The 26,204-nt window shown below is 55.2% G+C and overlaps 1 protein-coding gene across 3 annotated transcripts in view; it reads left to right on the top strand.

Annotated features, from left to right (window-relative positions):
- The first annotated feature begins 1,214 nt into the window (after positions 1-1,214).
- Positions 1,215-26,204, top strand: part of L3MBTL1 (L3MBTL histone methyl-lysine binding protein 1) — a 38,852-nt gene continuing 13,862 nt past the window's right edge. For 2 of the 3 annotated variants that reach the window (XM_070051824.1, XM_070051823.1), the window contains exons 1-18: positions 1,215-3,711; positions 9,530-9,675; positions 9,913-10,139; positions 10,541-10,682; positions 10,916-11,066; positions 11,213-11,333; positions 11,879-11,972; positions 19,260-19,345; positions 19,846-19,950; positions 20,681-20,816; positions 21,121-21,212; positions 22,751-22,902; positions 23,320-23,396; positions 23,946-24,031; positions 24,187-24,297; positions 24,784-24,898; positions 25,674-25,773; positions 25,947-26,144. In XM_070051824.1, coding sequence (XP_069907925.1) covers positions 3,572-3,711; positions 9,530-9,675; positions 9,913-10,139; positions 10,541-10,682; positions 10,916-11,066; positions 11,213-11,333; positions 11,879-11,972; positions 19,260-19,345; positions 19,846-19,950; positions 20,681-20,816; positions 21,121-21,212; positions 22,751-22,902; positions 23,320-23,396; positions 23,946-24,031; positions 24,187-24,297; positions 24,784-24,898; positions 25,674-25,773; positions 25,947-26,144 — 2,279 coding nt within the window. In that variant the 5' untranslated portion in view covers positions 1,215-3,571. The remainder of the gene's footprint in view (positions 3,712-9,529; positions 9,676-9,912; positions 10,140-10,540; positions 10,683-10,915; positions 11,067-11,212; positions 11,334-11,878; positions 11,973-19,259; positions 19,346-19,845; positions 19,951-20,680; positions 20,817-21,120; positions 21,213-22,750; positions 22,903-23,319; positions 23,397-23,945; positions 24,032-24,186; positions 24,298-24,783; positions 24,899-25,673; positions 25,774-25,946; positions 26,145-26,204) is intronic. The other variant, XR_011379883.1, reaches the window with a different exon arrangement.

The raw sequence follows: 26,204 nt of genomic DNA, 5'->3' as shown, positions 1-26,204 counted from the left end.
CTTCAGTGTACACAGTGTGTGTATCACCTGTCTCATTTCCCCCTAAGTATTTCATCATTGTGATGCTATAGTAAATGTTATTTTTAAATTTCAATATCTGGCCAGTGCCATGGCTCAATAGGCTAATCCTCCGCCTGCGGCGCGGGCACTCTAGGTTCTGTCCTGGTTGCTCCTCTTCCAGTCCAGCTCTCTGCTGTGGCCCGGGAGTGCAGTAGAGGATGGCCCAAGTCCTTGGGCCCTGCACCCGCACGGGAGACCAGGAGGAAGCACCTGGCTCCTGGCTTCGGATCGGTGCAGCGCGCCGGCTGTAGTGGCCATTTGCAGGGTGAACCAACAGAAGGAAGACCTTTCTCTCTGTCTCTCTTTATCACTGTCTAACTCTGCCTGTCAAAAAAAAAACTTTCAATATCTGATTATTTGTTACAAATATGTAGAAATATGATTTATTTTGCTGTATTGATCGCGTGTCATACACCTTTGATAAATGTGCTTATCAGTTCTGTTCACTTTGTAGATTCCATGGAACTATGCTGTCTGTGAACAAATCGACATCAGTTTTACTTCTCCAATACAGATGGCTTTTACTTCATTTTCTTGCCTTTCTGTACTCTCTAGACGAACCTCCAGCATAACGTTAGGTGCCTTGCCTTATTCATGATCTTAGGAAGATAGCATGCAGTACTTTACCATGGAACATGACATGAACTGTAGGTTTTTCATATATGTCCTTTATCAGGTTAGGGAAGTCTCTCCTATTCCTACTTCTCTGAGCTTTTTTTCCCTCCATAACTTTATTTTTTAAAATGATTTATCTGCATCTATTGTGATGTAATAGAGGCAGGTTTCTTTCTTTTTCTTTTTCCTTTCTTTTTCTTTCTTTCTTTCTTTCTTTCTTTTCTTTTTTTTTTTTTTTTTTTTTGATAGGCAGAGTGACAGATGGAGAGAGAGAAAGAAACAGAAAGAGAAAGAGAGAGAGATCTTCCATCATTGGTTCACTGAATGGTCACAAGAGCAGGGGCTGGGCTAGGCTGAAGTCTGTCTCCCACCTGGGTGGCAGGGACCCAGGCACTTGGACCATCCTCCACTGCCCTCCCAGGTGCATTAGTGTTAGTAGGGAGCTGTATCAGACAGAGGACAACCATGACTCAAACCAGGGCTCTGAATGGGATGCTGGCATCTCAGCTGCTACAATGTCAGCCCCAAGTGGGCTTCTTTTTTTTTTTTTTTTTTGTAAGATTTATTTATTTAATTGAAAATCAGAGTTACACACAGAGAGAAAGAGAGAGGTCTTCCATCTGTTGGCTCATGCCCCCAGATGGCTGCAGTGGCCAGAGCTGCGCTGATCCGAACCCAGGAGCCAGGAGCGAGGAGCCAGGAGCCAGGAGCTTCTTCCAGGTCTCCCATGCAAGTGCAGGGGAACAAGGACTTGGGCCATCTTCTACTGCTTTCCCAGGCAGAGAGCTGGATCAGAAGTGGAGCAGCCGAGACTCGAACCGGCACCCATATGGGATGTCGGCACTGTGGGCAGCAGCTTTACCTGCTATACCACAACGCCGGCCTCTCCAATTGGGCTTCTTATTACAGGGCAAATTCGAGCTCTCTCTCCTCCCCTCTCCATCCCTGCAAGAAGATCCTCACCAGATGGTGGCCTCCTGATCATGCACTTCCTGGCCTCCAGAACTCTGAGAACAGAAACTTCTGTTCATGACAAATTACTCACTCTGGCGTGTTTTGTTACAGCACACAAATCAAAGCATTCAGTGAAATACTAATCAGCACATGTGTGTGTGAGCCAAAACTCGCCAAGGTTATTTTTTTGGCCATGAATAGTATTTGGGTGGCGTTGGCACCTGGCTCACTTGTGTGAACACCTTCAGTTATGAAACCCACCTCAAATCTGTGTTCCTTATTTGTTCCTGAGTCCTCCTCACTCAAATTCCATTTGTCTGAGTCACTCAAAGATGCACTTGTTATTGAAAAGCCATGTGGTTGAGTAGGTTCGCCACTTTCTTTTCATCTTCTTGAATGCCGAAAATAAGCCTTGTGGATTCTAGATCAGGCGGAGTCTGGGTGGACATGAGAGAACGCTGAGCGGCTGGCGGTGCGTGTATTGCTGTGCCATTGTTATGGCAACCAGCATGCTCACTGATTCAACTCTGTGCCCAATAATACGAGATGGGATTAAATATGGACATGGCAGAACACACGTAATGCACTGGTGTGTCAACCAGAATAGTTACATCCAGCATAAACGTAAACCTAACGGTCAGGGCAATTGGTGGGATTTACCCACAATTAATTAAGAACACTTTCCAGTGGGAACTGGGAGTCAGGAGCCTGGAGGGCTGACTGGTGGCCACAACCTCAAGCCACATAGACTTGGATGAATTTAGTCATTGGTGTGGGAGACAGGGCTGGGGTTCCAAGCTATACCAATAGTTGGCCTTTTGGGCAGGCGTTTGGCAAAGCCGGAGACCTTCATTCCACACCACAGTGCCTGCTTTGAGTCCTGGCTCCACGCCTTCTGATCCGGCTTCCTGCTAAGGCTCACCGTGGGAGGCAGCAGGTGAGGATTCCAGGACCTGCCACCCAGATGGGGAACCTGGATTGAGTTCCAGGCTCCTGGCTGTGGCCTGGTCCAGCTGTGGCTGCTGTGGGCATTTGAGGAGTGAACCAGCAGATGGAAGATCTACCTCTGTCTCGCTCCCTCTCTGCATTCCTAATAAAAATGGGGAAAAAAAGGTTGAAGAGTTGCCTTGTATTTATATGCATGCAGTAACCCATTTAATCCATCAACCCACATTTGCTGAGCACCCATTCTGTGAGGAAAAGGGGTATGAAAGCTGACGTGGAAGGGGGCATCTCGCCTACGGCTTGGGACTCTCACATGAGACTCTCACTGAGAGTACCTCGGTTTGGTGCCAGGCTCCAGACTCCAGCTTCCTGCCAAGGCAGACCCTGGGAGGCAGGGGTGATGGGTCAAGGAACCGGGTTCCTGCCATCCAGGGAAAACTGGATTGAGTTTCCAGCTCTGCATTTTGCTGGTCCTGCAGACATTTGGGGGAGTGCACGAGAGGAAAGGAGCTGTCTCAAATAAAATTAAAACAACAACACTGGGGCCGGCGCTGTGGTGCAGCATGTTAAAGCCCATGGCTGCAATGCTGGCATCTCATATAGGCGCCGGTTTGAGTCCCAGCTGCTCCACTTCTGATCCAGCCCTCTGCTATGGCCTGGGATAGCAGTAGAAGATGGCCCAACTCCTTCGGCCCCTGCACCCACGTGGGAGACCCAGAAGAAGCTCCTGGCTCCTGGCTTCGGATCAGCTCAGCTCTAACCATTGGGGTCATTTGGAGAATGAACCAGTAGAATGGAATACAGACTCTCTCTCTCTCTCTCTCTCTCTCTCTCTCTCTCTCTCTCTCTCCCTCTACCTCTCTCTGTAACTCTGACTTTCAAATAAATAAAATAAATCTTAAAAAAAAAAAAAAAACCCTAATTCATTTCTTTCCTTTTTGGAGCTTGCAGTCTTAACCTCCTGAGCAACTCAAATCCATTTGCAGGTACAGCTGTGATGGGCGTGAAAGAGACGGGTATTTTGTGTTGCAAGAACCCGTGCGGAGGAGATTTGGAGTCAGTGCAGACAGCAGTGGTTGCTCAAGGTGACACCACGATGGGAACTGTTACTGGAAACAACCAGGTGCCACGAAGAAGGTGAGTCTTCGCGGAGGCCGGCCTGGGGGACCAGGAGAAAGCGGTGTTTCCCGGCATCCAACATCAGCCAACAGCGGTGGGGTCGCCTAAGCGCAGGCACAGCTGATGCTGCCCTTTAGGCCATACGGGGCTGGGACCAGACCCCTCGCCATCCTTTCCTCTGGTCGTACACGCCCTTCACCCCTCCTGGGGACAGTTTCCGAAGCTCCAAGGCGCTCCTCGTCCTGGGTAGGGGGTGCCAGACAGAGTAGTCAACCGGGGGGCGCAGCCACCGCTCCGCTCCGGGGCACATCAAGCTCTCGCTTCGAGCTGGGCTCGGTCGTCCCGGCTCGCGGCTGGCTGTGATGTAGGCAGTGGGGGACTGGGAGACTCGACCCGCCTCGCCGGAGCCGCAGACCGGACGCAGCAGGAGGGGGCATCACGCTTGAACAGCCAGGACTGGGGAGGACAGCGGGAGGGCGCCGGCGCCACAGAATCCCCGGGCCCTGGCGGGGCAGACCTGCCCGCCGCCGGGTGTGCGCCCCGCGCCCTGCGCCCTGCAGGGAGCCGGGCCCGCCCCACTGTGCGCGCAGGCGCGCGCCGCGCCCGGCTCGGACCGCAGATCGGCGCTGGGCGGCCGCAGGCTGGCCCTGCAGGTAAGATCCCGCGGGCGCGTGGACTCGGACCCGCGGCCGGGACGCCGCGCCGCCCGCCTGTCTTGCACGGAGAGCGCTGGGGCCCGCAGTCCCGGCGCCTGCAGCTGGGGGCGCGGGCTCGGGAGCAGCCGAGAGGGAGGCGGGCCAGGAGCGGAGCGGAGCTGCCCGGCGGGTGCGGGGCCCGAGGGCCGGCCCAACCGGCGGCGCTGCTGCGGGCCGCGGTCGCGAGGGGTGGGCGGCGGGAGGCTAGGCTTTTGGAGAAATGCCATCAATTAAGAGTTTTTGATTAATGGAAGAGAGGGTGTAGCGGGTGGGGTTTTGGTTTCCTTAGGAAATGGGTCATTTGGCAAACTTTCTCTTCCTGAGGGTGAATTTTCAATTTTGAGAGTGGAAAACGGGGTTTTGTTTTTGCCATAAGGGGAAAGAATAAAAAGAATTCCGCCATTTTGGCATTTAAAAAGTAACCGCTCTGCAGAGCTGCGGGGTCGGGGGCCGCCGCGCCCGCCGCGGGCCGTGGGAGTCGCAGGCGGCAGTGAGCGGGTCCGGGTCCTGGACCCCACGTCCCCCGCACCTGCGGCGAGGGGCGGGGCCGAGGCCCCAAGTTTGCGGGCTCTGTGGGTTGGGTGCGGGGTACCTGTGTGGGCGCTGTCTCCGCACCTCCGTCATCTGGAGCGGGGGCATTTATTGGGCGTCTGTTGTATGCAAGGCCTGGAAGGGCCAGGGGTGGACTCGGTAGCTCAGCGTTTGCACATCTGTGGTGCGCGCCGCCCCAGGCATGCGGTGTCACGATGGCCTTGCTCGGGTTCCCTGGAAGCAGTCTGCGAGGGAGGTCTGAGTCTGCGCTTTGGGAGGGACACCTGTGCGCAAGTGAGGACAGCGGGCTTGGGCAGCCAGGAAGTTAACCCCTGATGTGGCCCCCAGGCCGAGCTCTGGAGCTTGGCACCGAGGGTGGGGGCTTTGAGCCCCGCGTGCACTAGTCATTGGGTGGCGGCTTCCAGAAGCGAGCCCTGGTAGGGGCGAGGGCCGAACCCAGGAGTGACCGCTGAGGGCCGGCAGCCGCTCCTCCCGCCCGCGTTCGCTGCATCCTCTTCCCAGACCGCACCTCCTGGTGCGCACCCGGGCTCCCGCTCGACTCCTGGTGGATGTCAAGTCTGCGATTCCAGTTGCGACCGTCTCCGTGTTTTCCTTTGCAGTAGAAGCTTCGCGGGGCCTCCCGGGCTTGTTTGCCGCCGTGTCCCCAGAGCCTTGCTGGCCTCCTCCAGGGTCTGCTGATAAAGGGATAGCGAATGTGAATAGAAGGGTGCCCCCTCCTCCGTGGATCCCAAACCGCACAAGGATTGGAATCCGTGTGGAATTCTTTCTTAAGAACGTGTTCGTTCTTAATGATGGCCAAGATTTGGGATAAGATAGTTAATTTTACTGAAGAGAATTTTAAATGGGGGTCAGTTCTGAACTCCTTGGCATTTCTGTGGCATAGCAGGGAAAGCCGCAACCTGCAATGTCGGTATCCCATAAGGGCACTGGCACCAGTTCGAGTCTGGGTGCTCTGTTTCCCATCCAGCTCCCTGCTAATGCCCCTGGGAAAGCAGTGGAGGATGGCCCAAGTCCTTGGGCGCCTGCCAGCCACTTGGGAGACCCAGAAGATGCTCCTGGCTCCTGGCTTCCCACCAGCCCAGCTCCAGCTGTTGGTGCCATTTGGGGAGTTAACCAGCAGATGGAAGATATCTCTCTCTCTCTCTCTCTCTCTCTCTCTCTCTCTCCATAATTCTGCCTTTAAAATGAACAAATCTTAGAGAGAGAAAGAGAAAGAATTTTAAATGGTATAAATACTTCAGTGGTACAAAGCAAAATAATTGAAATTCAGGAAATTCTGTATTTTATAATTGTCTTTATTTTTATTTATTTATTTATTTTTTTAGAGAGAGAAAAGGAAACAGAGCGAGAGAGAGACAGGAAGAAAGAGGGAGGGAGGGAGATCTTCCATCTACTTGTTCATTCCTCGAATGGCCACTGCAAGCCGGGGCTGGGTCAGGCTGAAGCCAGAAGCCTGGAATTCTATCAGGATCTTCCACATGAGTGGCAGGGGTCCAAGGACTTGGGCCATCATCTGCTGCTTTCCTGTTAGCAGGGAGCTGGATCTGAAGTAGCACAACTGGGATGCCAGCATTGCCAAGTGGCAGCTTAACCCTCTGGGCCACAACACTGGCCCCTCTATTTGTAGTCTTTGCCTATCTGATAACACCAGCACTATATACCTCTATTATTTTATTCATCTATAATATAGAGGATTCACTCTGTGTTTTAGAGAGGAAAAGCTAGAAAATAAGTATCTACTCAAGAACAGCAAGAAAGAGGGAGGGCAGGAGAGACAGCGCCTGTTCTAGCTGGCTTTGCAAGCAAGCAGCCTGCACATTCCAAGCTCCTTGGCATTTCTGTAAACAGGGAGTTGGTTGGTATTTGTTGGGAGCCTGTTGGTATCAGACTCCATACATACTCCATACATCTTTTCCATGCCCCGACCTCCCCAAAGACTTTGATATAGAGATCACTTCTACCTGCAGTTTGCATTTGAGGGCACTGCAGCATGGAGAGGGTGAGCTACTTGTTTGGAGTCACGGGTATTAAGACGGGGAGCTGATGCTCAAACTCAGCCCAGCCCGTGTTCTCTTTAAGCATTTGTAGAAGATTGTATTTGAAAAGCGGAGTTACAGAGAGTGAGGGGGAGAGAGTGAGGACGAGAGCGAGAGATCTTCCCTCCTGCATGGGTGCTGGGGCCCCAGGACCCAGGCCATCCTCTGCTGCTTTCCCAGGCATGTTACCTGGGAGCTGGATTGGAGGTGGAGCAGCCAGGACTCAAACTGGCACCCATAAGGGATGCTGGTGCTACAGGCCATGGCTTAAACCCGTTGTACCACAGCGCCAGCCCCATGGGGCTGTATTCTTTACCCTGTGTGCCAGAAGCCATTGTCACGTACTGCCAAAACTTAAAAGCAACCAAATATTGATCACTCTGACAAATTCAAACAACTGACAGCCAGCACAAATATTTAGTGAGCACCTACTGTGCATGGGTACTATTCTAAGTGCTGGGAGTAGAGCAGTGAGCAAGAGTCATTGCAGTTATGTGGGATGACTAGTAAGACACAGAAATGGAGGTTGTTATTGATGATAATGAAGAATGTGAAAGAAATCTATAGTGGTAAGGGGCCGGCGCCATGGCACAGTAGGTTAATCCTCCACCTGCAGTGCCGGCATCCCTTATGGGCACCGGTTCTAGTCCCAGCTGCTCTTCTTCCCATCCAGCTCTCCGCTATGGCCTGGGATAGCAGTAGTAGATGGCCCAAGTGCTTGGACCCCTGCACCCATGTGGGAGACCAGGAGGAAGCTCCTTGCTTCAGATTGGCGCAGCTCCAGCCATTGCGGCCATCTGGGGAGTGAACCAGCAGACGGAAGACCTTTCTCTCTGTCTCTTCCTCTCACTGTCTTTAACTCTACCTCTCAAATAAATAAATAAAATCTTAAAAAAAAAAAAAGAAATCTACAGTGATGAGATAGACAGTGGGGGGGGGGGGAATGCTGCTTGAGATGACGTGGCAAGGAAAGACCTCTTCCCAGGAGGTGACCACGGAGGCGAGGCCTGGAGGATGGGCTGAGCCAGCCAGGTGGAGAGCTTGGGGAAGGGCAAAGGCATAGTCTTGGAGGTGGGAACGCTGGTCAAGCAGTGGAAGGAGATCTTTCTGTTAGGTGCAGAGAACGGGAAAAGAGTGGTGGAGGATGAAGTGAAGGAGATGAGTTGTTCTGTAGGATAAAGCACTTGGATTTTTTTTTTTTTTTTGGACAGGCAGAGTGGACAGTGAGAGAGAGAGAGACAGAAAGGTCTTCCTTTGCCGTTGGTTTACCCTCCAATGGCTGCCGTGGCTGGCGTGCTGCAGCCAGCGCACCGCGCTGATCCGATGGCAGGAGCCACGTGCTTCTCCTGGTCTCCCATGGGGTGCAGGGCCCAAGGACTTGGGCCATCCTCCACTGCACTCCCGGGCCACAGCAGAGAGCTGGTCTGGAAGAGGGGCAACCGGGACAGAATCCGGCGCCCCAACCGGGACTAGAACCCGGTGTGCCAGCGCTGCAAGGCGGAGGATTAGCCTAGTGAGCCGCGGCGCCGGCCTAGCACTTGGATTTTATTCTAAGGACAATAGGCAGCCACTGGAGAATTTTAGATAGGGTAATGATGGGGACTGGTTTACCTTTTTAAAGCAGGGAGATGGGTTAACAAGCAATTCCAGTTAGAATACGTGCAAAGTTGTGCCGTCCAATACATTAGTCACGGCCACTGTTGCAGGTTTAACTAAAGTTAAATACACTCAGCACCTCAATCACGCTAGCTACATTTTGAGTGCTCAAAAGTCACATGTAGCTGGCAGCTACTGTGTTGTATGGTGTGGATGGAGGACATTTCCATCATCACAGACGTCTACCAGGCAGGAAACGAGTAAATGGTGGGTATTAAGTATATGTGTTACGTCCTTGGGGTTTTTCCTCGATATATTGACCTGTGTAATCAACTCTTCATGAAATGCGTCCACTGCCTTTGTTTTATTAAAGCAAAATCACGTCAGACTGGGTTTCATACACTGCCTCTCTGCTCTTCATATGCATGCATTTTTTTTTCAACAAATGTTTGAGTGCCCACACCACACTTAGGGTTGGTGGCAGTGGAAGACAGCGGCACCAAAGATGGCAGTCTGCACAAATCCCGCCTGCCAGGGTCTTTGAAGGAAAATGGGCCCTGCTTGGGTGAAGCAGAGCCTGGTCCTTGAGTGTCCCGATCCCCAGAGGGAGAAAGAGTGGAGGAAAGAAGTGGGCTCGGCCTTGGCCTTGGCCTGGGCTATGTCGTGAGGATACTGGCTTGACAGAACCTCTGCCTGTGTCGCATTCCTTGGAGTCAGTTCTGTAGGCCACAATTTATACACCTGCCACCATGCTTGACTGTACAGAGACCAGGGCAGGTGCAGGGTCTGGCTAGAGCCCCCACACTGACCGGGCTGGAGCCAGGAGCCAGACCTACTGCTGGTCTCCTAAGATGCCCGCCTGCCCTCCACGCTGAGGCCTTTGCAGATTGCTGGCCGGAGGCTGGCCAGCTCCTCTCAAGGAAGCCCCTCCCCTTCTGGGGATTGCTCGGCTTGTAGGCCTGTGAAGATGGAGGGCTCTGCTGAGATGGAGATGCTGAGGACACTGAAGGGGCCTTCCGCAGGGGAGGTCAGCGTGCATCTGGTGGCCAGAGACAGCCCAGGCTCCGGTCCTCACCTGCCCACAACCGCCTTCATCATTCCAGGTGGGTCAAGCCAGGGGCCTGGGAGGGAGGGGCAACCCCCTACCTGCTAAGCAGGTGAGGATACTGGGAGAGGATGACACACCTTATGTGACCTCAGCCGAAAGGCAGAGAAGTGACGAGGACGACACTCCTTGTCGTTGTCCTATGCTACTTTCCTTACCTACTTATTCAAACGTGGCTGGACTAGGCGGCCGCCAGACTTACCTGTGGTGTGTCTGTCTGTGTATCTGTCCTCAGCCAGTTCGGCCACGCTTGGCCTGCCCAGCAGTGCCCTGGATGTGTCCTGCTTTTCCCAGGAGCCAATCCATGTGGGTGCCCCAGAGCGGGTGTCCGGCAGCGAACCTGTCACGGCCACCGTTCTGCCCCAACTAACCGCTGGGCCAGCGGCCAGCTCTAGCGCTACCACAGTGCGGCTCCTGGAGTGGACAGAGGCCGCGGCCCCGCCCCCCGGGAGCAGCTTGCGGGTCAGTGGGGATTGGTCAGGTCACACGACCCGCAGCTATGGGGAAGGGCTCTGGGGGTCAGGGGCGGGACTTGAGGCAGACGAGGGGCGGGGGAGGCTGGCTGAGATGTTGGACCCTGGGGGTGGGGCTTCGATTGAGGGCTTGGCTTGGGTGGAAACACTTGGAGGCCCTAGTGGTGGGGGCGTGGCTTCCAGTGAGGCACCCTGGCACCGGCCTTGCAGGGGCTTGGGGGTGTGGCTTTGAGGGAGGGGTTCTGGGGCGTGGCCTGGAGAGGCACCTGAGGCTTGAGGCCCGGCCGGAGCCTGAGCTGGCATGCGGCGGTGAGGGGGCGGCCATGCTGTTCTGAGGAGGGTCGAGGGCTGGTACAGGAGTTGCCATCCTCAGACCCTCCCGCGCTCCAGTTCCGGATAAGCGAGTATGCGCCCTTGAACATGGTGGGAGTGGAGCAGCCACCGAGCCCCGAGCCGCGGCGAGAAGGCGTGGCCGAATACGAAGATGGCGGGCTCCCGGCCGGGGGTGGCGACTTGGGCACCCCACAGCCCGGTAGGAGCCCTGCTCCCCAGGCCCTGCGTTGGGGCGCTGTGTGGGTGGGGCGGGGCCCGAGCTCCCCAGGCACTTGGGCCGGGGGCGTGGCCACAGGTGTCCCCAGGGATTGGTCCAGAGGTGGAGGCCGCTGGGGGATGCTGTCCAGTGCTGGGGGAAGGGGGAGGGCCAGGCGGAACCTGAGGGGGCCCGAGAAGGGGTGAGGAGGCCTGAGACCCAATTGGCCCCCACAGAGACCCTCCCCCAGGGCCCTCCAGAAGATCCCGCTCAGGACCCTCCCGAGGATGGTAGCGCCTGTCCGTGCCGGGCCTGTGGGCCTCAGCACAGCGCCGGTCCAGATCCTGGTTCCTCCAACGACGGCTGCCCTCCGCTGTTCCAGGAGCGGTAAGGGGCTGCAGCCATACCTGTTCTGTCTTCGGCGCCCCCAATCCTGTTCCTGTTAGGGGCCTGGGTGGCGCGCGCGGGCGCGCGGTGGGGAGGGTACTTCTGTCTCCCAGACTGCCCTCCCCCTGCCCCATCCACCACCCCAGGTCAGTCATAGTGGAGCACTCTTCAAGCTGCGCCGGGGCCGAGCTCCTCAAATCCGTGAAGAAAAGGAAGCGCAGGGAATACCAGAGCCCGTCCGAGGAGGAGTCAGAACCAGAGGCCGTGGTAGGAGGGGACAGTGGGCAGGGAAGGGGAGATGGGCCTCGGGCCTCAATTCTCACTGCCCCCTCCCTCAAACCGCATCACGGGCCTGGGTCAGAGAAGACACCTGCCGCTGGTATTTTGGGCTCCCACCATGAGTCAGGTCCTGAACTTGGCTGGAGGGAAACCAGTAAATCGCTCCCCTGACTTTCCCACCGCCTGTCGTAGTCAGGTGTCAGGGTTAAGGCGTGTTCAGGTGAATGAGCTCCCAAGGTAGATGTGCAGGCTGGGGCGGGGGAACCCTCCCTAGGCCAGCAGGAGCACAGAGGTCCACTGCAGAGCCTGGGAGGGTGTTAGTGCTAAGCACCTCTCTCCCCAGGGGAGTGTTGTCAGCCTGTGTATCTAGGATGCGTGAGCCCGCGGGTCAAGTGGCAGGGCTTTGTCTGCAGAGCTGTGTCCCCGGGGGCAGGACACTGTGTGGCCGGAGAGCATACAAGTGCCAGGGTCACGGCTGGGCTTCACTCCGACCCACAAGGACAGGAAGCTGGGACCAGACTTTCCTTCCACAGGAGAAGCGAGAAGAAGGGAAGGAGCCAGAGGAACGGCCCACGGCCAGCACCCCCGAGAGTGAGGAGTGGAGCAGCAGCCAGCCTGCAGCGGCCTGTGCGTGTACAGCTTGGGAGGCTGGGTTGTGTTGCAGGAGCATGGGTTCGTGTGGGTTAAGGAGAGACACTGAGGGACAAGCTCGGAGCAGTCCAAGCTTGTGCGTTGGCATATGTGCATATGTTCTTGAAGGTTACATTATGTATTTGGTATTTTTTTTAAAGATTACTTATTTGAAAGACAGAGTCACAGAGAGAGGGAGAGGCAGAAAGAGAGAGAGAGAGAGAGAGAGAGAGAGAGAGAGATCGATCTACTGCTTTACTCCCCAAATGACCTGAGGCTGGGCCAGGTAGAAGTCAGAAGCCAAAGGCTCGCCTCTCTTTGGTTTATGGCCTCTTTAGACCTAAACATGGAGGGTGGGGGGAGCATCTGGCAGTAGTTGAGATGCTGTTTAAGACACCTGCATCTTTTTTTTTTCTTGAAATGCAGAGTTACAGAGAGAAAAGGAGACATGCACACACACATACACAGACAGAGAGAGACATGTTGAGAGAGAGAGACAGAGAGAGATCTTCCATTTGCTGGTTCTCTCCAGATGGCCATAACAGCCTGGGGCTGGGCCAAGCCAAAGTCAGGAGCCCAGAGTTTCTTCCAGGTCTCCCACGTGGGTGTAGAGGCCTAAGCACTTGGGCCATCTTCTGCTGCTTTCGCAGGTGTGTTAGCAGGGAGCTGGATGGGAAGTGGAACAGCTGGGTCTTGAACCAGCATCCTATATGGGTGCTGGTGGCATTGCAGGTGGCAGCTTAGCCTGCATTGCCACAGCGCTGACCCGGAGACACCTGCATCCCAGAGTGGGTGGTTTGAGTCCTGGCTCCTCCACTTCTGATTCATCTTCCTGCTGGGAGATGTAGATGGCCGTACGCATCCATCTACACCACTGGGAGGGAGGCAGTGAGGGGTGGCTCCCAGCAGATGCTGGGAGACCTGTTTTGAGTTCCAAGCTTCTGGTTTTGGCCTGGCCCAGCCCTGGCTGTTGCAGGCATTTGTAGCGTGAACTAGTGGGTGGAAGATCTCTGTCTCTCTTCCTTTCAAATGAAATGAAAATAAAAAAAGTAACAATTCTTTTTAAAAAGACATTCATAAGGAGAAGACAGTGTCTGGCTACTGTTGGCTTAACTGTTCAATCTAACTTAGGAAGATAGTTTCATAAATCAAGATTCTTCTAGCTGGGTCTCGCTGACTAGTAAAAAGTTGTTTCCGATTCATACTAACGCACTAGTGCACTGTGAACATTAATGTGATATTACTTTCTGGACATTCTTGCCCCCAACCCCATGCCTTTTCCCACCTCCCCATGGAAAGAAACTCTTACTAGTAGACAAAAGTTTTCACTTATGACTAAAATATTTTCCACTTACTACCTGGGTCTTCTGATAGAAGATTCTGGGGGTATGGATGAGGATGGGTGGGGATGGTGGGATTGCTGGAGTTTCTTATGCATGTACAGAATATGTCTTATCTATATTCCTTTTTAAAAAGATTTATTTATTTATTTGAAAGGCAGAGCTACAGAGAGGCAGAGAGAGAGAGAGAAATCTTCCATCCACTGGTTCACTCCCCAAATGGCCATAATGGCTGGAGCTGGGTTGATCTGAAGCCAGGAGCTTCTTCCAGGTCTCCCACGTGGGTTCAGGAGCCCAAACACTTGGGCCATCCTCTGCTGCTTTCCCAGGCACATTAGCAGTGAGCTAGATCAGAAGTAGAGCAGCCAGAACTTGAACCGGTGCCCACATGGGATGCTGGCACTGCAGGCGATGGTTTTACCCACTACACCACAGTGCTGCCCCTTATCCTTACTCTTTATGGTGGTTGGACGGCCAGCTAGGGAATTCATGTTCACAGCCCTTGCATGACGAGGCCCAGGGGCCTGCTCCAGTGGTTAGAGTTAGAGTCATGTGACTCTGTTCACTGGGCCTTCTCCCCACACAGGTGCCTCCTTAGCTTTTCAGCAGTGATCATCCTCTGATGCACTTTGGAGAAGCCTTCGCTTATTTAGTCACTAACAGCTGTTCTGATCATGTTAACAGTGCTGGTCTCAAGTCCTCTCACATTCTGCCCACATTCGGCTCCAGCATCCCTAGTGCCGTTCTTCAGCTTCAACTTGTCTTAGCCTTTTTAGATTCATAGCATCCAGTTCCATTTACTTATAGTTCTTTTAGGCCAACATAGTTGAGTTATTTATCTTCTAACTATTAATTCTTTACATATCCTAGAGGCAAGTCCTTTGTTAGATAAACAACACACCTATATAAAGATTTTCTTTTGGTGTCCTCTTTTTTCCTAAACTGTTTCTTTTGAGGACCAGGAAGTTTTCATTTTGATGATATCCAATTTATCAATTTTTAAGTGGATAGTACTTTATACATACTTTTTTAAAAAAAATTTTATATATTTGAGAGGTAGAGTTACAGACAGTGAGAGGGAGAGACAGAGAGAAAGGTCTTCCATCCAATGGTTCACTCCCCAAATGGCCACAACAGCCAGAGCTGGGCTGATCCAAAGGCAGGAGTCAGGAGCTTCTTCCAGGTCTCCCACGTAGGTGCAGGGGCCTAAGCACTTGGGCCATCTTCTACTGCTTTCCCAGGCCACAGCAGACAGCTGGATCAGAAGAGGAGCAGCCAGGACTCGAACCAGTGCCCATATGGGATGCTAGCGCTGCAGGCAGAGGATTAATCTACTGAGCCATGGCGCTAGCCCCTATCCATATATTCTTATAAAGTATAGGTTTTTAATAGCTTTATCAAGATGTAATTTACATTCCATACAATTTATCCATTTGAAGCATACAACCCAGTGGTGTTTCAATACATTCACAGTTGTGTAACCATCATCACCATCAGTTTAGAGCATTTTCATCCCCCCTAAGAGAAACCGACCAGTTACTGTCTCTCCACCCCTTACACTCTCCAGCCCTAGGGCCCCACCAATCTGCTTCTATCTAGATAGGAATTTCTCTATTTCTGACGTTTTGTATAAAGGGAATCATACGTGTGGCCCTTTGGGACTGGCCATGTCCGCTTCGCACAGTGTTTTTGAAGTTTACACATGTTTTAGCCTCTGTCAGCACTTCTTTTTGTTGCCAACTACTGTTGCATTTTATGGATCTACCACACCTCATTGGGGGATGTATAGGTTGCTTTTACATAGGGGCTATAATAAATAACGCTAGTATGAACGTTTGTGTACCAGTTTTTGTGTATATGTTTTCATTTTTCTGGAGTACATGGAGCACTATGCTTAACCTTTTGAGGAACTTCCAGACCATTTTCCAAAGTGGCTGCTCTGTTTCATGTTCAAGTCAGCGGGCTGTGGGGACGTCAGCTTATGCACATCCTCACCGTGGCTTTTTATTGTCTGTCTTCTCACAGTAGTCATGCAAGTGCCTGTGAAGAGTTATCTCATTGTGGGCTGGCTTTGCACTTCCCTGATGGCTAATGATGTTGAACATTTTTGTGTGCTTATTGGCTATTTATATATTTCCTTTGGAGAAATATCTTTCAGGTTTTTGCTCATTTTAAAATTAGGTATAAGAAGTGGATTCTATATTGAAATACAAGGAGTGCCATATGGAGTTGGGGAACAAGTAGAAAATATGAGTGTGTAATTCAGTACAAGACATCGATCAGTATGCCACTTGCAGCAACACTTTTTTGCTGAGGTCCTTAAAATCTGTTTACATGAAAAATTCTGTGCGTTGTTCATTTTGCAGGGGAAACAGCTTGTGGTGTTCATGATTTTTTAAAAAATTCAAATAATAGGGGCCAGCGCTGTGGCTCAGCGCATTAACACCCTGGCCTAAAGCACTGGCATCCCATATGGGCGCCGGTTCAAGTCCTGGCTGCTCCACTTCCGATCCAGCTCTCTGCTATGACTTGGGAAGGCAGTAGAAGATGGCCCAAGTCCTTAGGCCCCTGCACCCACGTGGGAGACCCAGAAGAAGCTCCTGGCTCCTGGCTTCAGATTGGCGTAACTCCGGCCATTGAGGCCAATTGGGGAGTGAACCATTGGATGGAAGACCTCTCTCTCTCTGTCTCCTTCTCTCTCTCTCTCTCTCTCTCTGCGTAACTCTGACTTTCAAATAAATAAATAAATCTTTAAAAAATTCAAATAATATGTTTTTCATAAATTTTACTTATTTGAAAGGCAGAGCATCAGACAGATAGGAAGAGAGGAGGATCTTCCTTCTGCTGGTTCATTCCCCCAAAAGACCCCAGCAGCCAGATCTGGGCCAGGCTAAAACCAGGAGCCAGAAACTCTATCCTGGTCTCCCACATGGGTGATAGGGGCCCTGGCACTTAAAGAGCTCAGAGTCTAGTTGCAAAGATCAGTTTTGTAAAGAGGTAGTTACATAGCAGCGTAATAAGTGTTGTGTTTGAGGGACCGTCACAGAACAAACTCTGCCTTATGGAGTCGAGGAGTACTCTGGAGTAGATCGGATGATACTCCTTCCTTGCATCAATCCACCCAGCCACCCATCTGCCCATCATTTAACAAACACTTGGTGATCGTCTATTTTGTGTAAGGACCCGTGTGAGGAGCTGGATTTATGACTGGATCTTGAAGGATGATGGAACGGTGGGAGGCTGGCACAAAGTAGAAAGGACCTGTGATGCAGGGGGGGTTGGCCTGTGCAAAGGCCCAGTGGCAGAGTGATAGAGTGGCCAGTTCACTGAAGTCTCTGTGCTGTGGAAAGCTGTTTGGATTTTTGTCTTTTGGGGAAAATGAGAAACCCTTGTGGAACTTAAAAAAAAAAAAAAAAGTTTTAGAGATGTTCTGGCAGTAGAATAAATTTTAAGCAGAGAGATGAATGCAGAGGCTCTTGGACTAGTTTGAACGCAAAAAGGATGGCGAACATGGGTGGAGAGAGAGGGAGCAGATTCGAGAAAGAGCCGGGAGTCGGAGTCAGCAGGACTGAAGGACCCTGGGGAGTACCAAGAGGCGCAGAGAGTGGCTCCCAAGTGTCTGGCCTGTGTCACAGGATGGGTGCGTGGTGGGTCCCCAAGCTCGGGCAGAGAAGTTACAGGTTCTGGACAGGGAGCGCTTACCAAAGCAAGTGCTGGCCAAAGGCCTGTGGTCTAGGGAAGCAGGAACAAGAAAAGGAGCCTTTCTCAGGGGCCGGCGCCATGGCTCACTTGGCTAATCCTCCGCCTGAGGTGCCAGAATCCCATATGGGCACCGGGTTCTAGTCCCAGCTGCTCCTCTTCCAGTCCAGCTCTCTACTGTGGCCCGGGAGGGCAGTGGAGGATAGCCTGGGTGCTTGGGCCCTGCACCCGCATGGGAGACCAGTAGGAGGCGCCTGGCTCCTGGCTTTGGATCGGCATAGCTCCGGCCATAGCGACCATTTGGGGGGTGAACCAACGGAAGGAAGACCTTTCTCTCTGTCTCTCCCTCTCACTGTCTGTAACTCTGCCTGTCAAATAAATAAATAATCTTAAAAAAAATAAATAACATAAATAAAAAAAAAGAAAAGGAGCCTTTCTGGACATCAAGGAAGATCACTGTGGCCGCTGGCCTCCACGGGGCCTTTGGACAAAGTAGAGAAAGGTGCCTCTTCTTAGCAGACTGATTGGAGAGAGGCAACCTGCTTCAAAGTAGACTCAGCTGTGTGGCCTGGCAAGCAGCCCCAGTGGATTTCAGTCCCCGTTCACGCCCTTGGCCGGGCAATCTATGCACCGTGCACAAGTTACACGGCTATACATGGAAGCTTTGGGACTAGGCTCAGCCCCTCGAGGCTCAGCCCATTGTTCCCCCACAGAAAAGGGATGCAGGGAGGAGCCTGGAGGCTTGGTCAGGAAAGGCATCGGGCTTGGTGGTCAGGCCTCTTTCCAGTGGGTTTCGGCTCTGCTCATCGGTGAAGCCGGTGAAGGGGTTGTGAACTCTGCCTAGCAGCAGGCATCGGGAGGACTAAGGGAAATCAGGTGTGTGGCGTGGAGGTCTCCAGAGCAGCTCTGGACACTCAGTTTCCAGCAGCAGACGTGGCACAGAGTGGGTAGAACGCAGTGACCTGAAGAAGGTGCACTGGCTGTGGGCAGTGACCAGCGAGACTGTCAAGACAGTGCAGGCCCAGGGAGGAATGTGGCCGTGTTGGGAGGTGTGTGTGTGGGGTGGGGGGTAAGAGACACAGCAGAGAGGGTGCTGGTCAGAGGCGTCTGCTCTGGAATGGGGGTGTTAGAGCTTGGCCATGTCCCAGTATGGCTAAAGGGAAGCGAACTCAGAATTTAAGTTCCCGGGAGCTGCAGAGGTGCCTGAGATGAGATCCGGGGCAAGTGGTCAGCCTCGTGGCTTACGTTTCAGTTTGGGAAGAGGAAGGCAGAAGGAAGGATGTCATCCAGGGAGGGCGGTGTCATCACAGTGACGGTTCTGGGAAAGTAAGCAGTATTCTACATGGGGATGGGGAATCCCAGTGGCAAGAAAACTGCTTGCTCTTAAGACTGAGTGGAGAACTGGAGGGAACCAACTCAGCGATGTGTTCTGTGGAGCAGTCCAAGTTCCACACAGGACGAGGAATAGCAAAGAGGCACACCAGGTACCCTAGCTTGCTGGGCTGGCCCAGGGCTCTGAGGGCTTGATGGTCCCATCAATTAGCTGATGATCAGAGTCCTGGCTCTGGCCTAATTGGGCCAGATAGATAGTTGAGTGTCCAAGCCTTGCTCCAGTGACTGAGGGGTATAGTAGGCTGCAAGGCAAATAACTTCTAACCACTTAGGCACCAACTAAGGGAAAAGGCATCTTGCTTGGGCATAGAGGACGCCAGGGCTTTGCAGGATGGTGGCCAAGAGAGCCAGGGAAGGCAGAGCTGGAACCCAGGACAGACAGACTTGGCAAAGACCCAGGAAGGATGGAAACTCCAGGCCAGCACTATGAGTTTGAGGGCAGAAGACTCGAGTCTCTCATTTCTGCGTGTCCAGCCTCCTCTGATTCTTCTTTGACTGTACTTCCCCTCCTCTTCCTCTGTGTTCCTTGTGAGCTTAGGTGGCACTGAGATTAAGTTCCCCAGCTAGGGACTCCTCCTGCATAACACGTCCGGCTCAGCGTCCCTCCACAGCAGAGACCTTGCGGCCTTCGTTGGTTGCTGTATAACCCAAAGAACCTCTGCTGACCGTGGCCTTGGGGGCGGGGCGGGGGGCCACCTCACCTGAGACTGCGGCTTGCCGTCTTGGCTGGTGGGACCCAAGGGTACATGTGAGTTCAGACACGGTGTATCGGAGATGTTAAGGCAGACTTCGGTCAGGGAAAACTGAGGCGAGCGGTGCATTAGGAGCCGGCCCATCTGTCTGTTCCCTACAGCATCAGGCGAGAAGGAAGGCTGGTCCTGGGAGTCCTACCTGGAGGAGCAGAAGGCTGTTACTGCCCCCGCCAGCCTCTTCCAAGACGTGAGTTGTGCAGTTTCCACCTGAGCAGCCATATCTTCCCAGTCCAGGGACTCCCACCAGACTCGCGCCTTCTGGTGTTTTCTGTCCGTCAGTCCTCAGTGAACTGGCAGAATGGAAGGAGAACTAAGTAAGAGCCCTAGGTAGAAAAGGTCCCCCAAAGGGGCTTCCAGGGAGGGAAGACCCGGGGGGTGGGACCTGGGCTCAGCCGTCACTGGGCCTGCCGGGTTCTGAACGCTGGTGCCTCCCACTCAATCCAGCGCTGACCTTTCCTTGACTTGGGCAAGAAGGAGCCTTTAGTCCAGCCCCGATTCAGCCCCCGTTTTTTGAAGGACCTGGGAGCTTCTCTACCCTCTCGATCCCTGCAGTAAAGATCCCCAAACATTTGCCCTTTTGGAAGTACCAGGCAGGTGGGGCCTAAAGGCAGCTCCTTCACCCCAAGCCCACTAGGCAAGGATAAGGCTGCGTGGAAGCTGGGTCCCCTCCATTGTGTGCATTGGCAGTCCCAGGCAGTCCCTCCTAACAAGAACGGCTTCAAACTGGGCATGAAGCTGGAAGGCATTGACCCCCAGCACCCGTCCATGTACTTCATCCTCACCGTGGCCGAGGTGAGCTGGGATCCGGACTCTCCCTTCTGATGATGTCTGTCCGTGTGGCGTGATGGAGCCCCCTGGGGGATGGAGGCAGACACGGCCCCAGCTTGTCTTGGAAAGCACAGTCTAGCAGGGGATTTGGTAGGAACGCACAAAAAGTTTCTTTAAATAACAACAACAAACAGAAGTGTCATGGGACGGTGATGCCACCAAATGCTGGGAGCTTAGAGAGCCGAGGGCTGGAGAGGTTGGCGTGAGCCAGCAAGGTCCCTGTCCTCTGGAAGCCCACAGTTGTGTAGGGAGTCAGCCAGGTGGAAGTGTCAGTGGCACGCCCCAGGGGTGCAGGGAGGGGCAGGGAAAGAGCGCTGAGTTCAGCTAGGGGGGTGGGGGAGCATGGAGGAAGGGCCTCCTTTGCTGGGTCCTGCAAGATGGGTTGCAGGTGAGGAGGGGGTTGCAGGCAGAAGCAGCAAGTGAGCTGGGGCTGCGGGCCAAGGAATCACTGTTAGCCCAGAAGGCCAAAGCAGGGCACGTGGAGAGCAGCCCTCAGCCCTGTGGGTGTCCTAGGGTCTACTTGTCTTGCACCCAGGCCTTGGGGCTGGTATGTCCATCAGTGTCCTCACTGTGGGGAGGGACAGTGCAGGGCAGAGGTCAGGATGGGGGAAACCTGGGAGTGATGGAAGGGGAGGGAGAGGGAGTGGGCCATCCGCGGGCACTGTAGCCACTGTGATTCCCCTTGCGGGGCCAGGTGTGTGGCTACCGCCTGCGTCTGCACTTTGATGGGTATTCCGAGTGCCATGATTTCTGGGTCAATGCCAACTCCCCTGACATTCACCCTGCTGGCTGGTTTGAGAAGACCGGGCACAAACTGCAGCCTCCCAAAGGTAAGTCTGACTAGGTCGGTCCTGGTGAGCCAGGGGGTCCTCCCACCCCGCCCTTCTCCCCCTCCTTCCAAAGCCAGCCTCTCTTCATCGCATCCCATGACTCTGCCCCAGGGCCAAGTTCACCAGAAGCCCTGGGGCTTCTGCTAACCCAGGTCCTGTCCTGCTTCCACAAGGGGTCCCTGGGCAGGTTCTTGAGGGTCGTGGGGTCTCCAGGCCTCCCCAGTTCTGCTGCTTCCACGTGGCATGCCTTCACTGCGGCCCAGCCTCTGCACAGCGCTCTGTTCGTCCCCCCCGAGGGGCCTAGGTTACAAGGAGGAGGAGTTCAGCTGGAGCCAGTACCTGCGCAGCACCAGAGCTCAGGCTGCCCCCAAGCACCTGTTTGTGAGCCAGAGCCACGTGAGTGCCCCTAAGCAAGAGCGGACATCCCCTGCAGCCAGAGCCCCGCAGCTGGCCCGGGGAGCCGTCTGGACAGAAGAGGGCTCAGCCTCTGGTGCTCTCAGCCTGTCCTGGTCTCTGCTGCCACAGGGGAGGGCCAGAGCGGAGAAGCTCACTGTGTCCCCCAGACCCCCAATTCCTTTCCTTCTTCCTGTCTTAGTACGTATCTTGTGCTGTCAATAAATACCCGAGGCTGGGTAGTCCCAGCTGGGCGGCTCCACCTGCTGAGCCCCTAGAGAGGGTCTCATGGCAGATGTGGCGTCAGGAGGGTGGAAGCACCATCACGCAGGGACTCCGGGCCAGGCTCACTCCTTTAGAGCAACTTGCTCTCAAGGGACTAACGGGGTCCTGCGAGAACTACGTGACCCTCTCCCAAGGGTGAGGCCCCCAGTGACCTCAGTAGCTCCCACTAAGCCCCATCTCCCTCTGCGTCCGCCGCCTCTCAACATCACCACACTGGGGGCCAAGCTTCCAGCACATGAACCTTTGTGGGACACCTTTTCCCAACACACACACACACACCCCGACCCCCACCCTCGGGACCCCTGGCCTGCCTCCCTCAGCCTGGGCGCAGACTCCCTGCTGCTCAGGTGTCTTGCTTCGGTTTGCCTCTACCCCAGCAGCTGCCCTTTCCTTCCTGTTGCGCCACGTGGAAGCTCTCCTGTTCATTCCCGGCAGCTCGCCTCCCGGCCTCTCCTCTGTTCAGAGCATCTGTCAGCCAGCTCTATGCAGCGGTCAACACGTAATCCCAGTGACAGGTCTGGAGATACAGGGAGCCTCCATGCAAAGCCTCACCACATCACAGGTCCAGGCGCCTTGGGCCATGGACTCCACCGTAGGGACTGTTACTCCCCCACCCTACTCCAGCCCCAGAGACCGTCCTTGCAGGTTCCAAGGTGACTGGGCGCCCCACCTGCTGTTGTGACAGGGCATGCAGACATCGCAGTCACACTGTGTACATACCTTAGTCCTGCTGCTGGCTGGCACTCTGTCCTGGAAGAAAATGCAGGTCGCACAGATTGTTGTAAAGAGGAAGGGAGGGGTTGGCTTTTGAAGCTCGTGCCTGGGACCTGGCAGATGCCCACTTAACACTGGTCCCCCCTCTGCTCCCTACCACACACGTCAGCACCGCCTTCCCTTCCACCTACCGCCCCACCGCCCCAGGCCGTGCCAGACCAGGCTGTGCCAGGTCGGGGAGACCTGAACTCAGCCTGCCAGGCTCTGGGTGAACGCACAGCCTCCCGCCAATCACTTTCCTTCTGCTACAATTCCAGCCACCCCTGAGAACACCTTGGAAGCCAGACATTCCTGAGTGGCTCAGAGCTTAGGTTACGATTCTGCCCTAGAGGGACCCCCTGATCCAGCCTGTTTCTCCCTCCTTCCCCCTGCCCGTCTCCCGGGAAGGCCTCCTAGAGCACCTGCTTCTTCATTTGCAGTGGACTCTGGGCTAGCACTGGCCAGCCTGGCCCTGGCCGTGCAGCCCCTGTTCTTGCCCCTAGAGTCCCCCACCCCTGGGCTTCCAGGTGGGCATGAAGCTGGAGGCTGTGGACCGCATGAACCCGTCTCTCGTCTGCGTGGCCAGCGTGACCGACGTGGTGGACAGTCGCTTCCTGGTGCACTTTGACAACTGGGACGATACTTACGACTACTGGTAGTGGGAGGGCCCAGACTTGCCTGAGGGCTGAGGGGATGGCAGGGGTGATTCTGTACACATCTCAGGGACCAGCTGGCCCCGCTCAGTGCAGGCCTGGCATTCAGACCTGGTGCAGGGTGGGAGAGACTTGACTGTGGATCTGGGCTGCAGCATCAGAAACACAACTCAGTGTTCAATGTTTCATCTCAAAATGTCCTGGCTAAGATGAGCAAACCCCTGTGTTTCGTTCTTCCCTCGGACGGAATGGTGGCTCTGAGTTTTTAGTTAATGTGACCGTGTCTTTGTCATCAGCTGTCTGTCTCCCTGGCAGTAGCAGGTGGGATGAGGGTGGGCCCTAGGACCAGGCTGTCAGAAGACGGCAGGCGCAGGGCCTTGGAGCTTCTCTTGCGACAGTGACGTATTCTTTGGTTGCAGGTGTGATCCCAGCAGCCCCTACATCCACCCAGTGGGCTGGTGCCAGAAGCAAGGAAAACCCCTCACCCCTCCACAAGGTGACCCTGGAGCCTGAGCGAGTGCCCAGCCCGGCCCCACCTCCCCACCCCCGGCCCCTTCCCAGCGCCTCGTTAGTTGGCTGTTTATATTCTGGGGTCTCAGCCTCTTGGTCTGGGAGTCGAGAGCCCTTGGGTTTTAGGGGGATTCTGCACACCCTGGCTCTGTTCATGTTTAGGCGAGCAAGTCAGAGGAGCACCTCAAGGGAGCAGGGAGCCCAAAGCAAGGAAGTGTGTCCTTCCTCCCAGGAGCATCCCACTGGCTCTGGCACCATGCAGGTGCAAGGGAGGCTGGAGCTGGAGGACCAGGGCCACAGCTGATGGCAGCCAGGGTCCCCAGATGCCCTGGGAGTGTTGGGGCGAGGCTGTGCTTGGCTAGCACTAGGACCCGTCCGCCCTGGGAGCTGGTACAAGCAGCTGCAGCTGTGTGTGTGTGTGTTGGGGGTGGGGGTGGAGATTCTGCTCCAAGGACCCCTTCCTGCTCCTGCCTGGGGACAGAGCTCTCCCCCGTGCACCTGGGAGGCTACACCTTGCTCGCACCCTCTCCTCCAGATTACCCAGACCCTGACAGCTTCTGCTGGGAGAAATACCTGGAGGAAACTGGGACCTCCGCTGTGCCTGCCTGGGCCTTCAAGGTGGTGAGTCTGTGCTCCTGGGCCCCAGGGCTGAGCTCAGCCAGGCAGGGTGGGGCCTCAGCCTCTGCTTTTTGGGGAGGCCACAGTTTCCCCAGGCACAGCGCCCGTGCTCCCCGCTCAGCTGGGCTGGCCCTGAGGGCAGCTGTCCCCTCCTGCAGCGACCACCTCACAGCTTCTTGGTCAACATGAAGCTGGAGGCCGTGGACCGCAGGAACCCAGCCCTGATTCGCGTGGCCAGCGTGGAAGATGTGGAGGACCATCGGATAAAGGTGGCCCCGGGACCCTGGCACTGGGGGAGTGGACAGGCCAGGTGGGCAGGGATTCTGTAGACTGGTTAGAGGTCAAGGGCGTGGCGTGACACAGACAAGGTCAAAGATCTTGGACCTCATTCTCACCTTATCCATGCCTGACTTTGTGGGCTTGGACAAGTCATTTCCCCTCTCTGAGCCTTTACCTTCTCATCTGTAAAGTGGGCCCAATCATCCTTGTCCCATCCATGGATTGACACGGGAGATGCTGATAGTTTAATGAGTGAAGCCCCTGGCAGTGTGGTGATTGTTACGGCATTGTGGCGTTGGCCCCTTGGATCTTCCACTGATCCAGAATTTTGCCTCTGATGGGCCCCAGGGGTGGTGGGGAGAGGCTGCTAGAGCTGGGGGAGGTGGGGGAGGGAAGGTTAGTGGGGGAGGGGGGCCATCCCCGCTGAGCTGGGATCCATGAGGAACACCTGACCTCCAAGGACCTTCCCTCCACAGCTGCACTTTGATGGCTGGAGTCACGGCTATGACTTCTGGATTGATGCCGACCACCCAGATATCCACCCTGCGGGCTGGTGCTCCAAGACAGGACATCCCCTGCAGCCTCCTCTCCGTGTGTAGCCCAAGGGCACTCTGCCCCTGTCCCTGCCACCTGCCACCCCTCTGTCCTGCAGCTTGCCCAGGGGGCTCTGACCCCCACACCCAGGTCTGACACAGGGCTGTGGTGCCCACAGCGAGCTCTGGGTTGCCTCAGGGCAGTGCCACACCAAGCAGTGCTGCTGCCTCCCCCGGTGAACTGTGGAGGTGTGGAGGGGCCGGCTCACCAGGGAGCTCATGCCAAGGAGGTAGTTCTGCACTCAGGGTCCTCCGAGACGCAGCAGAGCTGCACGTGAGCGTGCGCGAGTCTGCTAAGGCAATGCTGGCCCTCCACACAGGCAGGGGTTGAGTGCAGCTCCTTCCACTCAGCCCTGCTCTCACCCAGAAGGTTCCGTATTTCCCTGCTGCCACCGTGTTGATAGCTGATCCTTCTCGGATGTTTGCCGCCGAGCACGGGCAGAGCATACGAAAGGTTACCCAGGTCTCGGGGCCGAAGAGCGGGACAGGAACGGAGCGTAACGTGAACCTGCCTGCTGTGCCCGGACCAGCGCTAAGTTGATCTTTCCCCTAAGGGAGAGGATCTGAGGCTGAGGGCCTGGCTTGCAGGGTCCAGCGAAGTATGTGGGAGCCAAGGCGTCCTACCCTGCCTTGGGGCACCTGTGCAGTAGCAGGCGCTTGGGGAGCTCGTTCTGGTGCTGACCTACCCCGCGGAAGCTGCCCACCCCTGCCTTCAGTCCCCTCCCCCCACTGCCCAGGACCCTCTGCTGACTTTTTCCTTCCATCTCCTCCAGGGCCCAGGGAGCCCAGCGCTGCCTCCCCTGGGGACTGCGCCCCCGTGAGCTGTAGAAGCTTGCCGCCCGCCAGGACCTCCAAATACAGCTTCCACCACCGGTGAGAGAAGGCCTCCTGCTGGCACGCGCCCGGGCACTGCTCGGGGAGGGTCTCTGGCACATCTCCGTGCGGTGCACCAGGACTCACCTGCACATTCTCCAACACGGCCAGGGGTGGCAGGGCCCAGTGGGGCCAAGTGCATCCTACCCACCCCAGGCCCTCTTCTGCCCCAGAAAGTGCCCCACTCCTGGCTGCGACGGCTCGGGCCACGTCACAGGCAAGTTCACAGCTCACCACTGCCTCTCGGGCTGCCCGCTGGCGGAGAGGAACCAGGGCCGGCTGAAAGCGGAGCTGTCTGACTCGGAGGCCTCGGCCCGCAAGAGGAGCCTCTCCGGCTTGTCCCCAAGGAAGAAGCCTCGCCACCACGGCCGGTGAGGAGCCCGGGGAGGCAGGACCAGGGCTCTCTGGCTGTGGGGCTCATGCCCTGCTGG

This window comes from Oryctolagus cuniculus, chromosome 11 (genome assembly GCF_964237555.1).
Source record: "Oryctolagus cuniculus chromosome 11, mOryCun1.1, whole genome shotgun sequence".
NCBI classification, from domain to species: domain Eukaryota; kingdom Metazoa; phylum Chordata; class Mammalia; order Lagomorpha; family Leporidae; genus Oryctolagus; species Oryctolagus cuniculus.
This window is presented reverse-complemented; position numbering and strand designations above follow the sequence as displayed.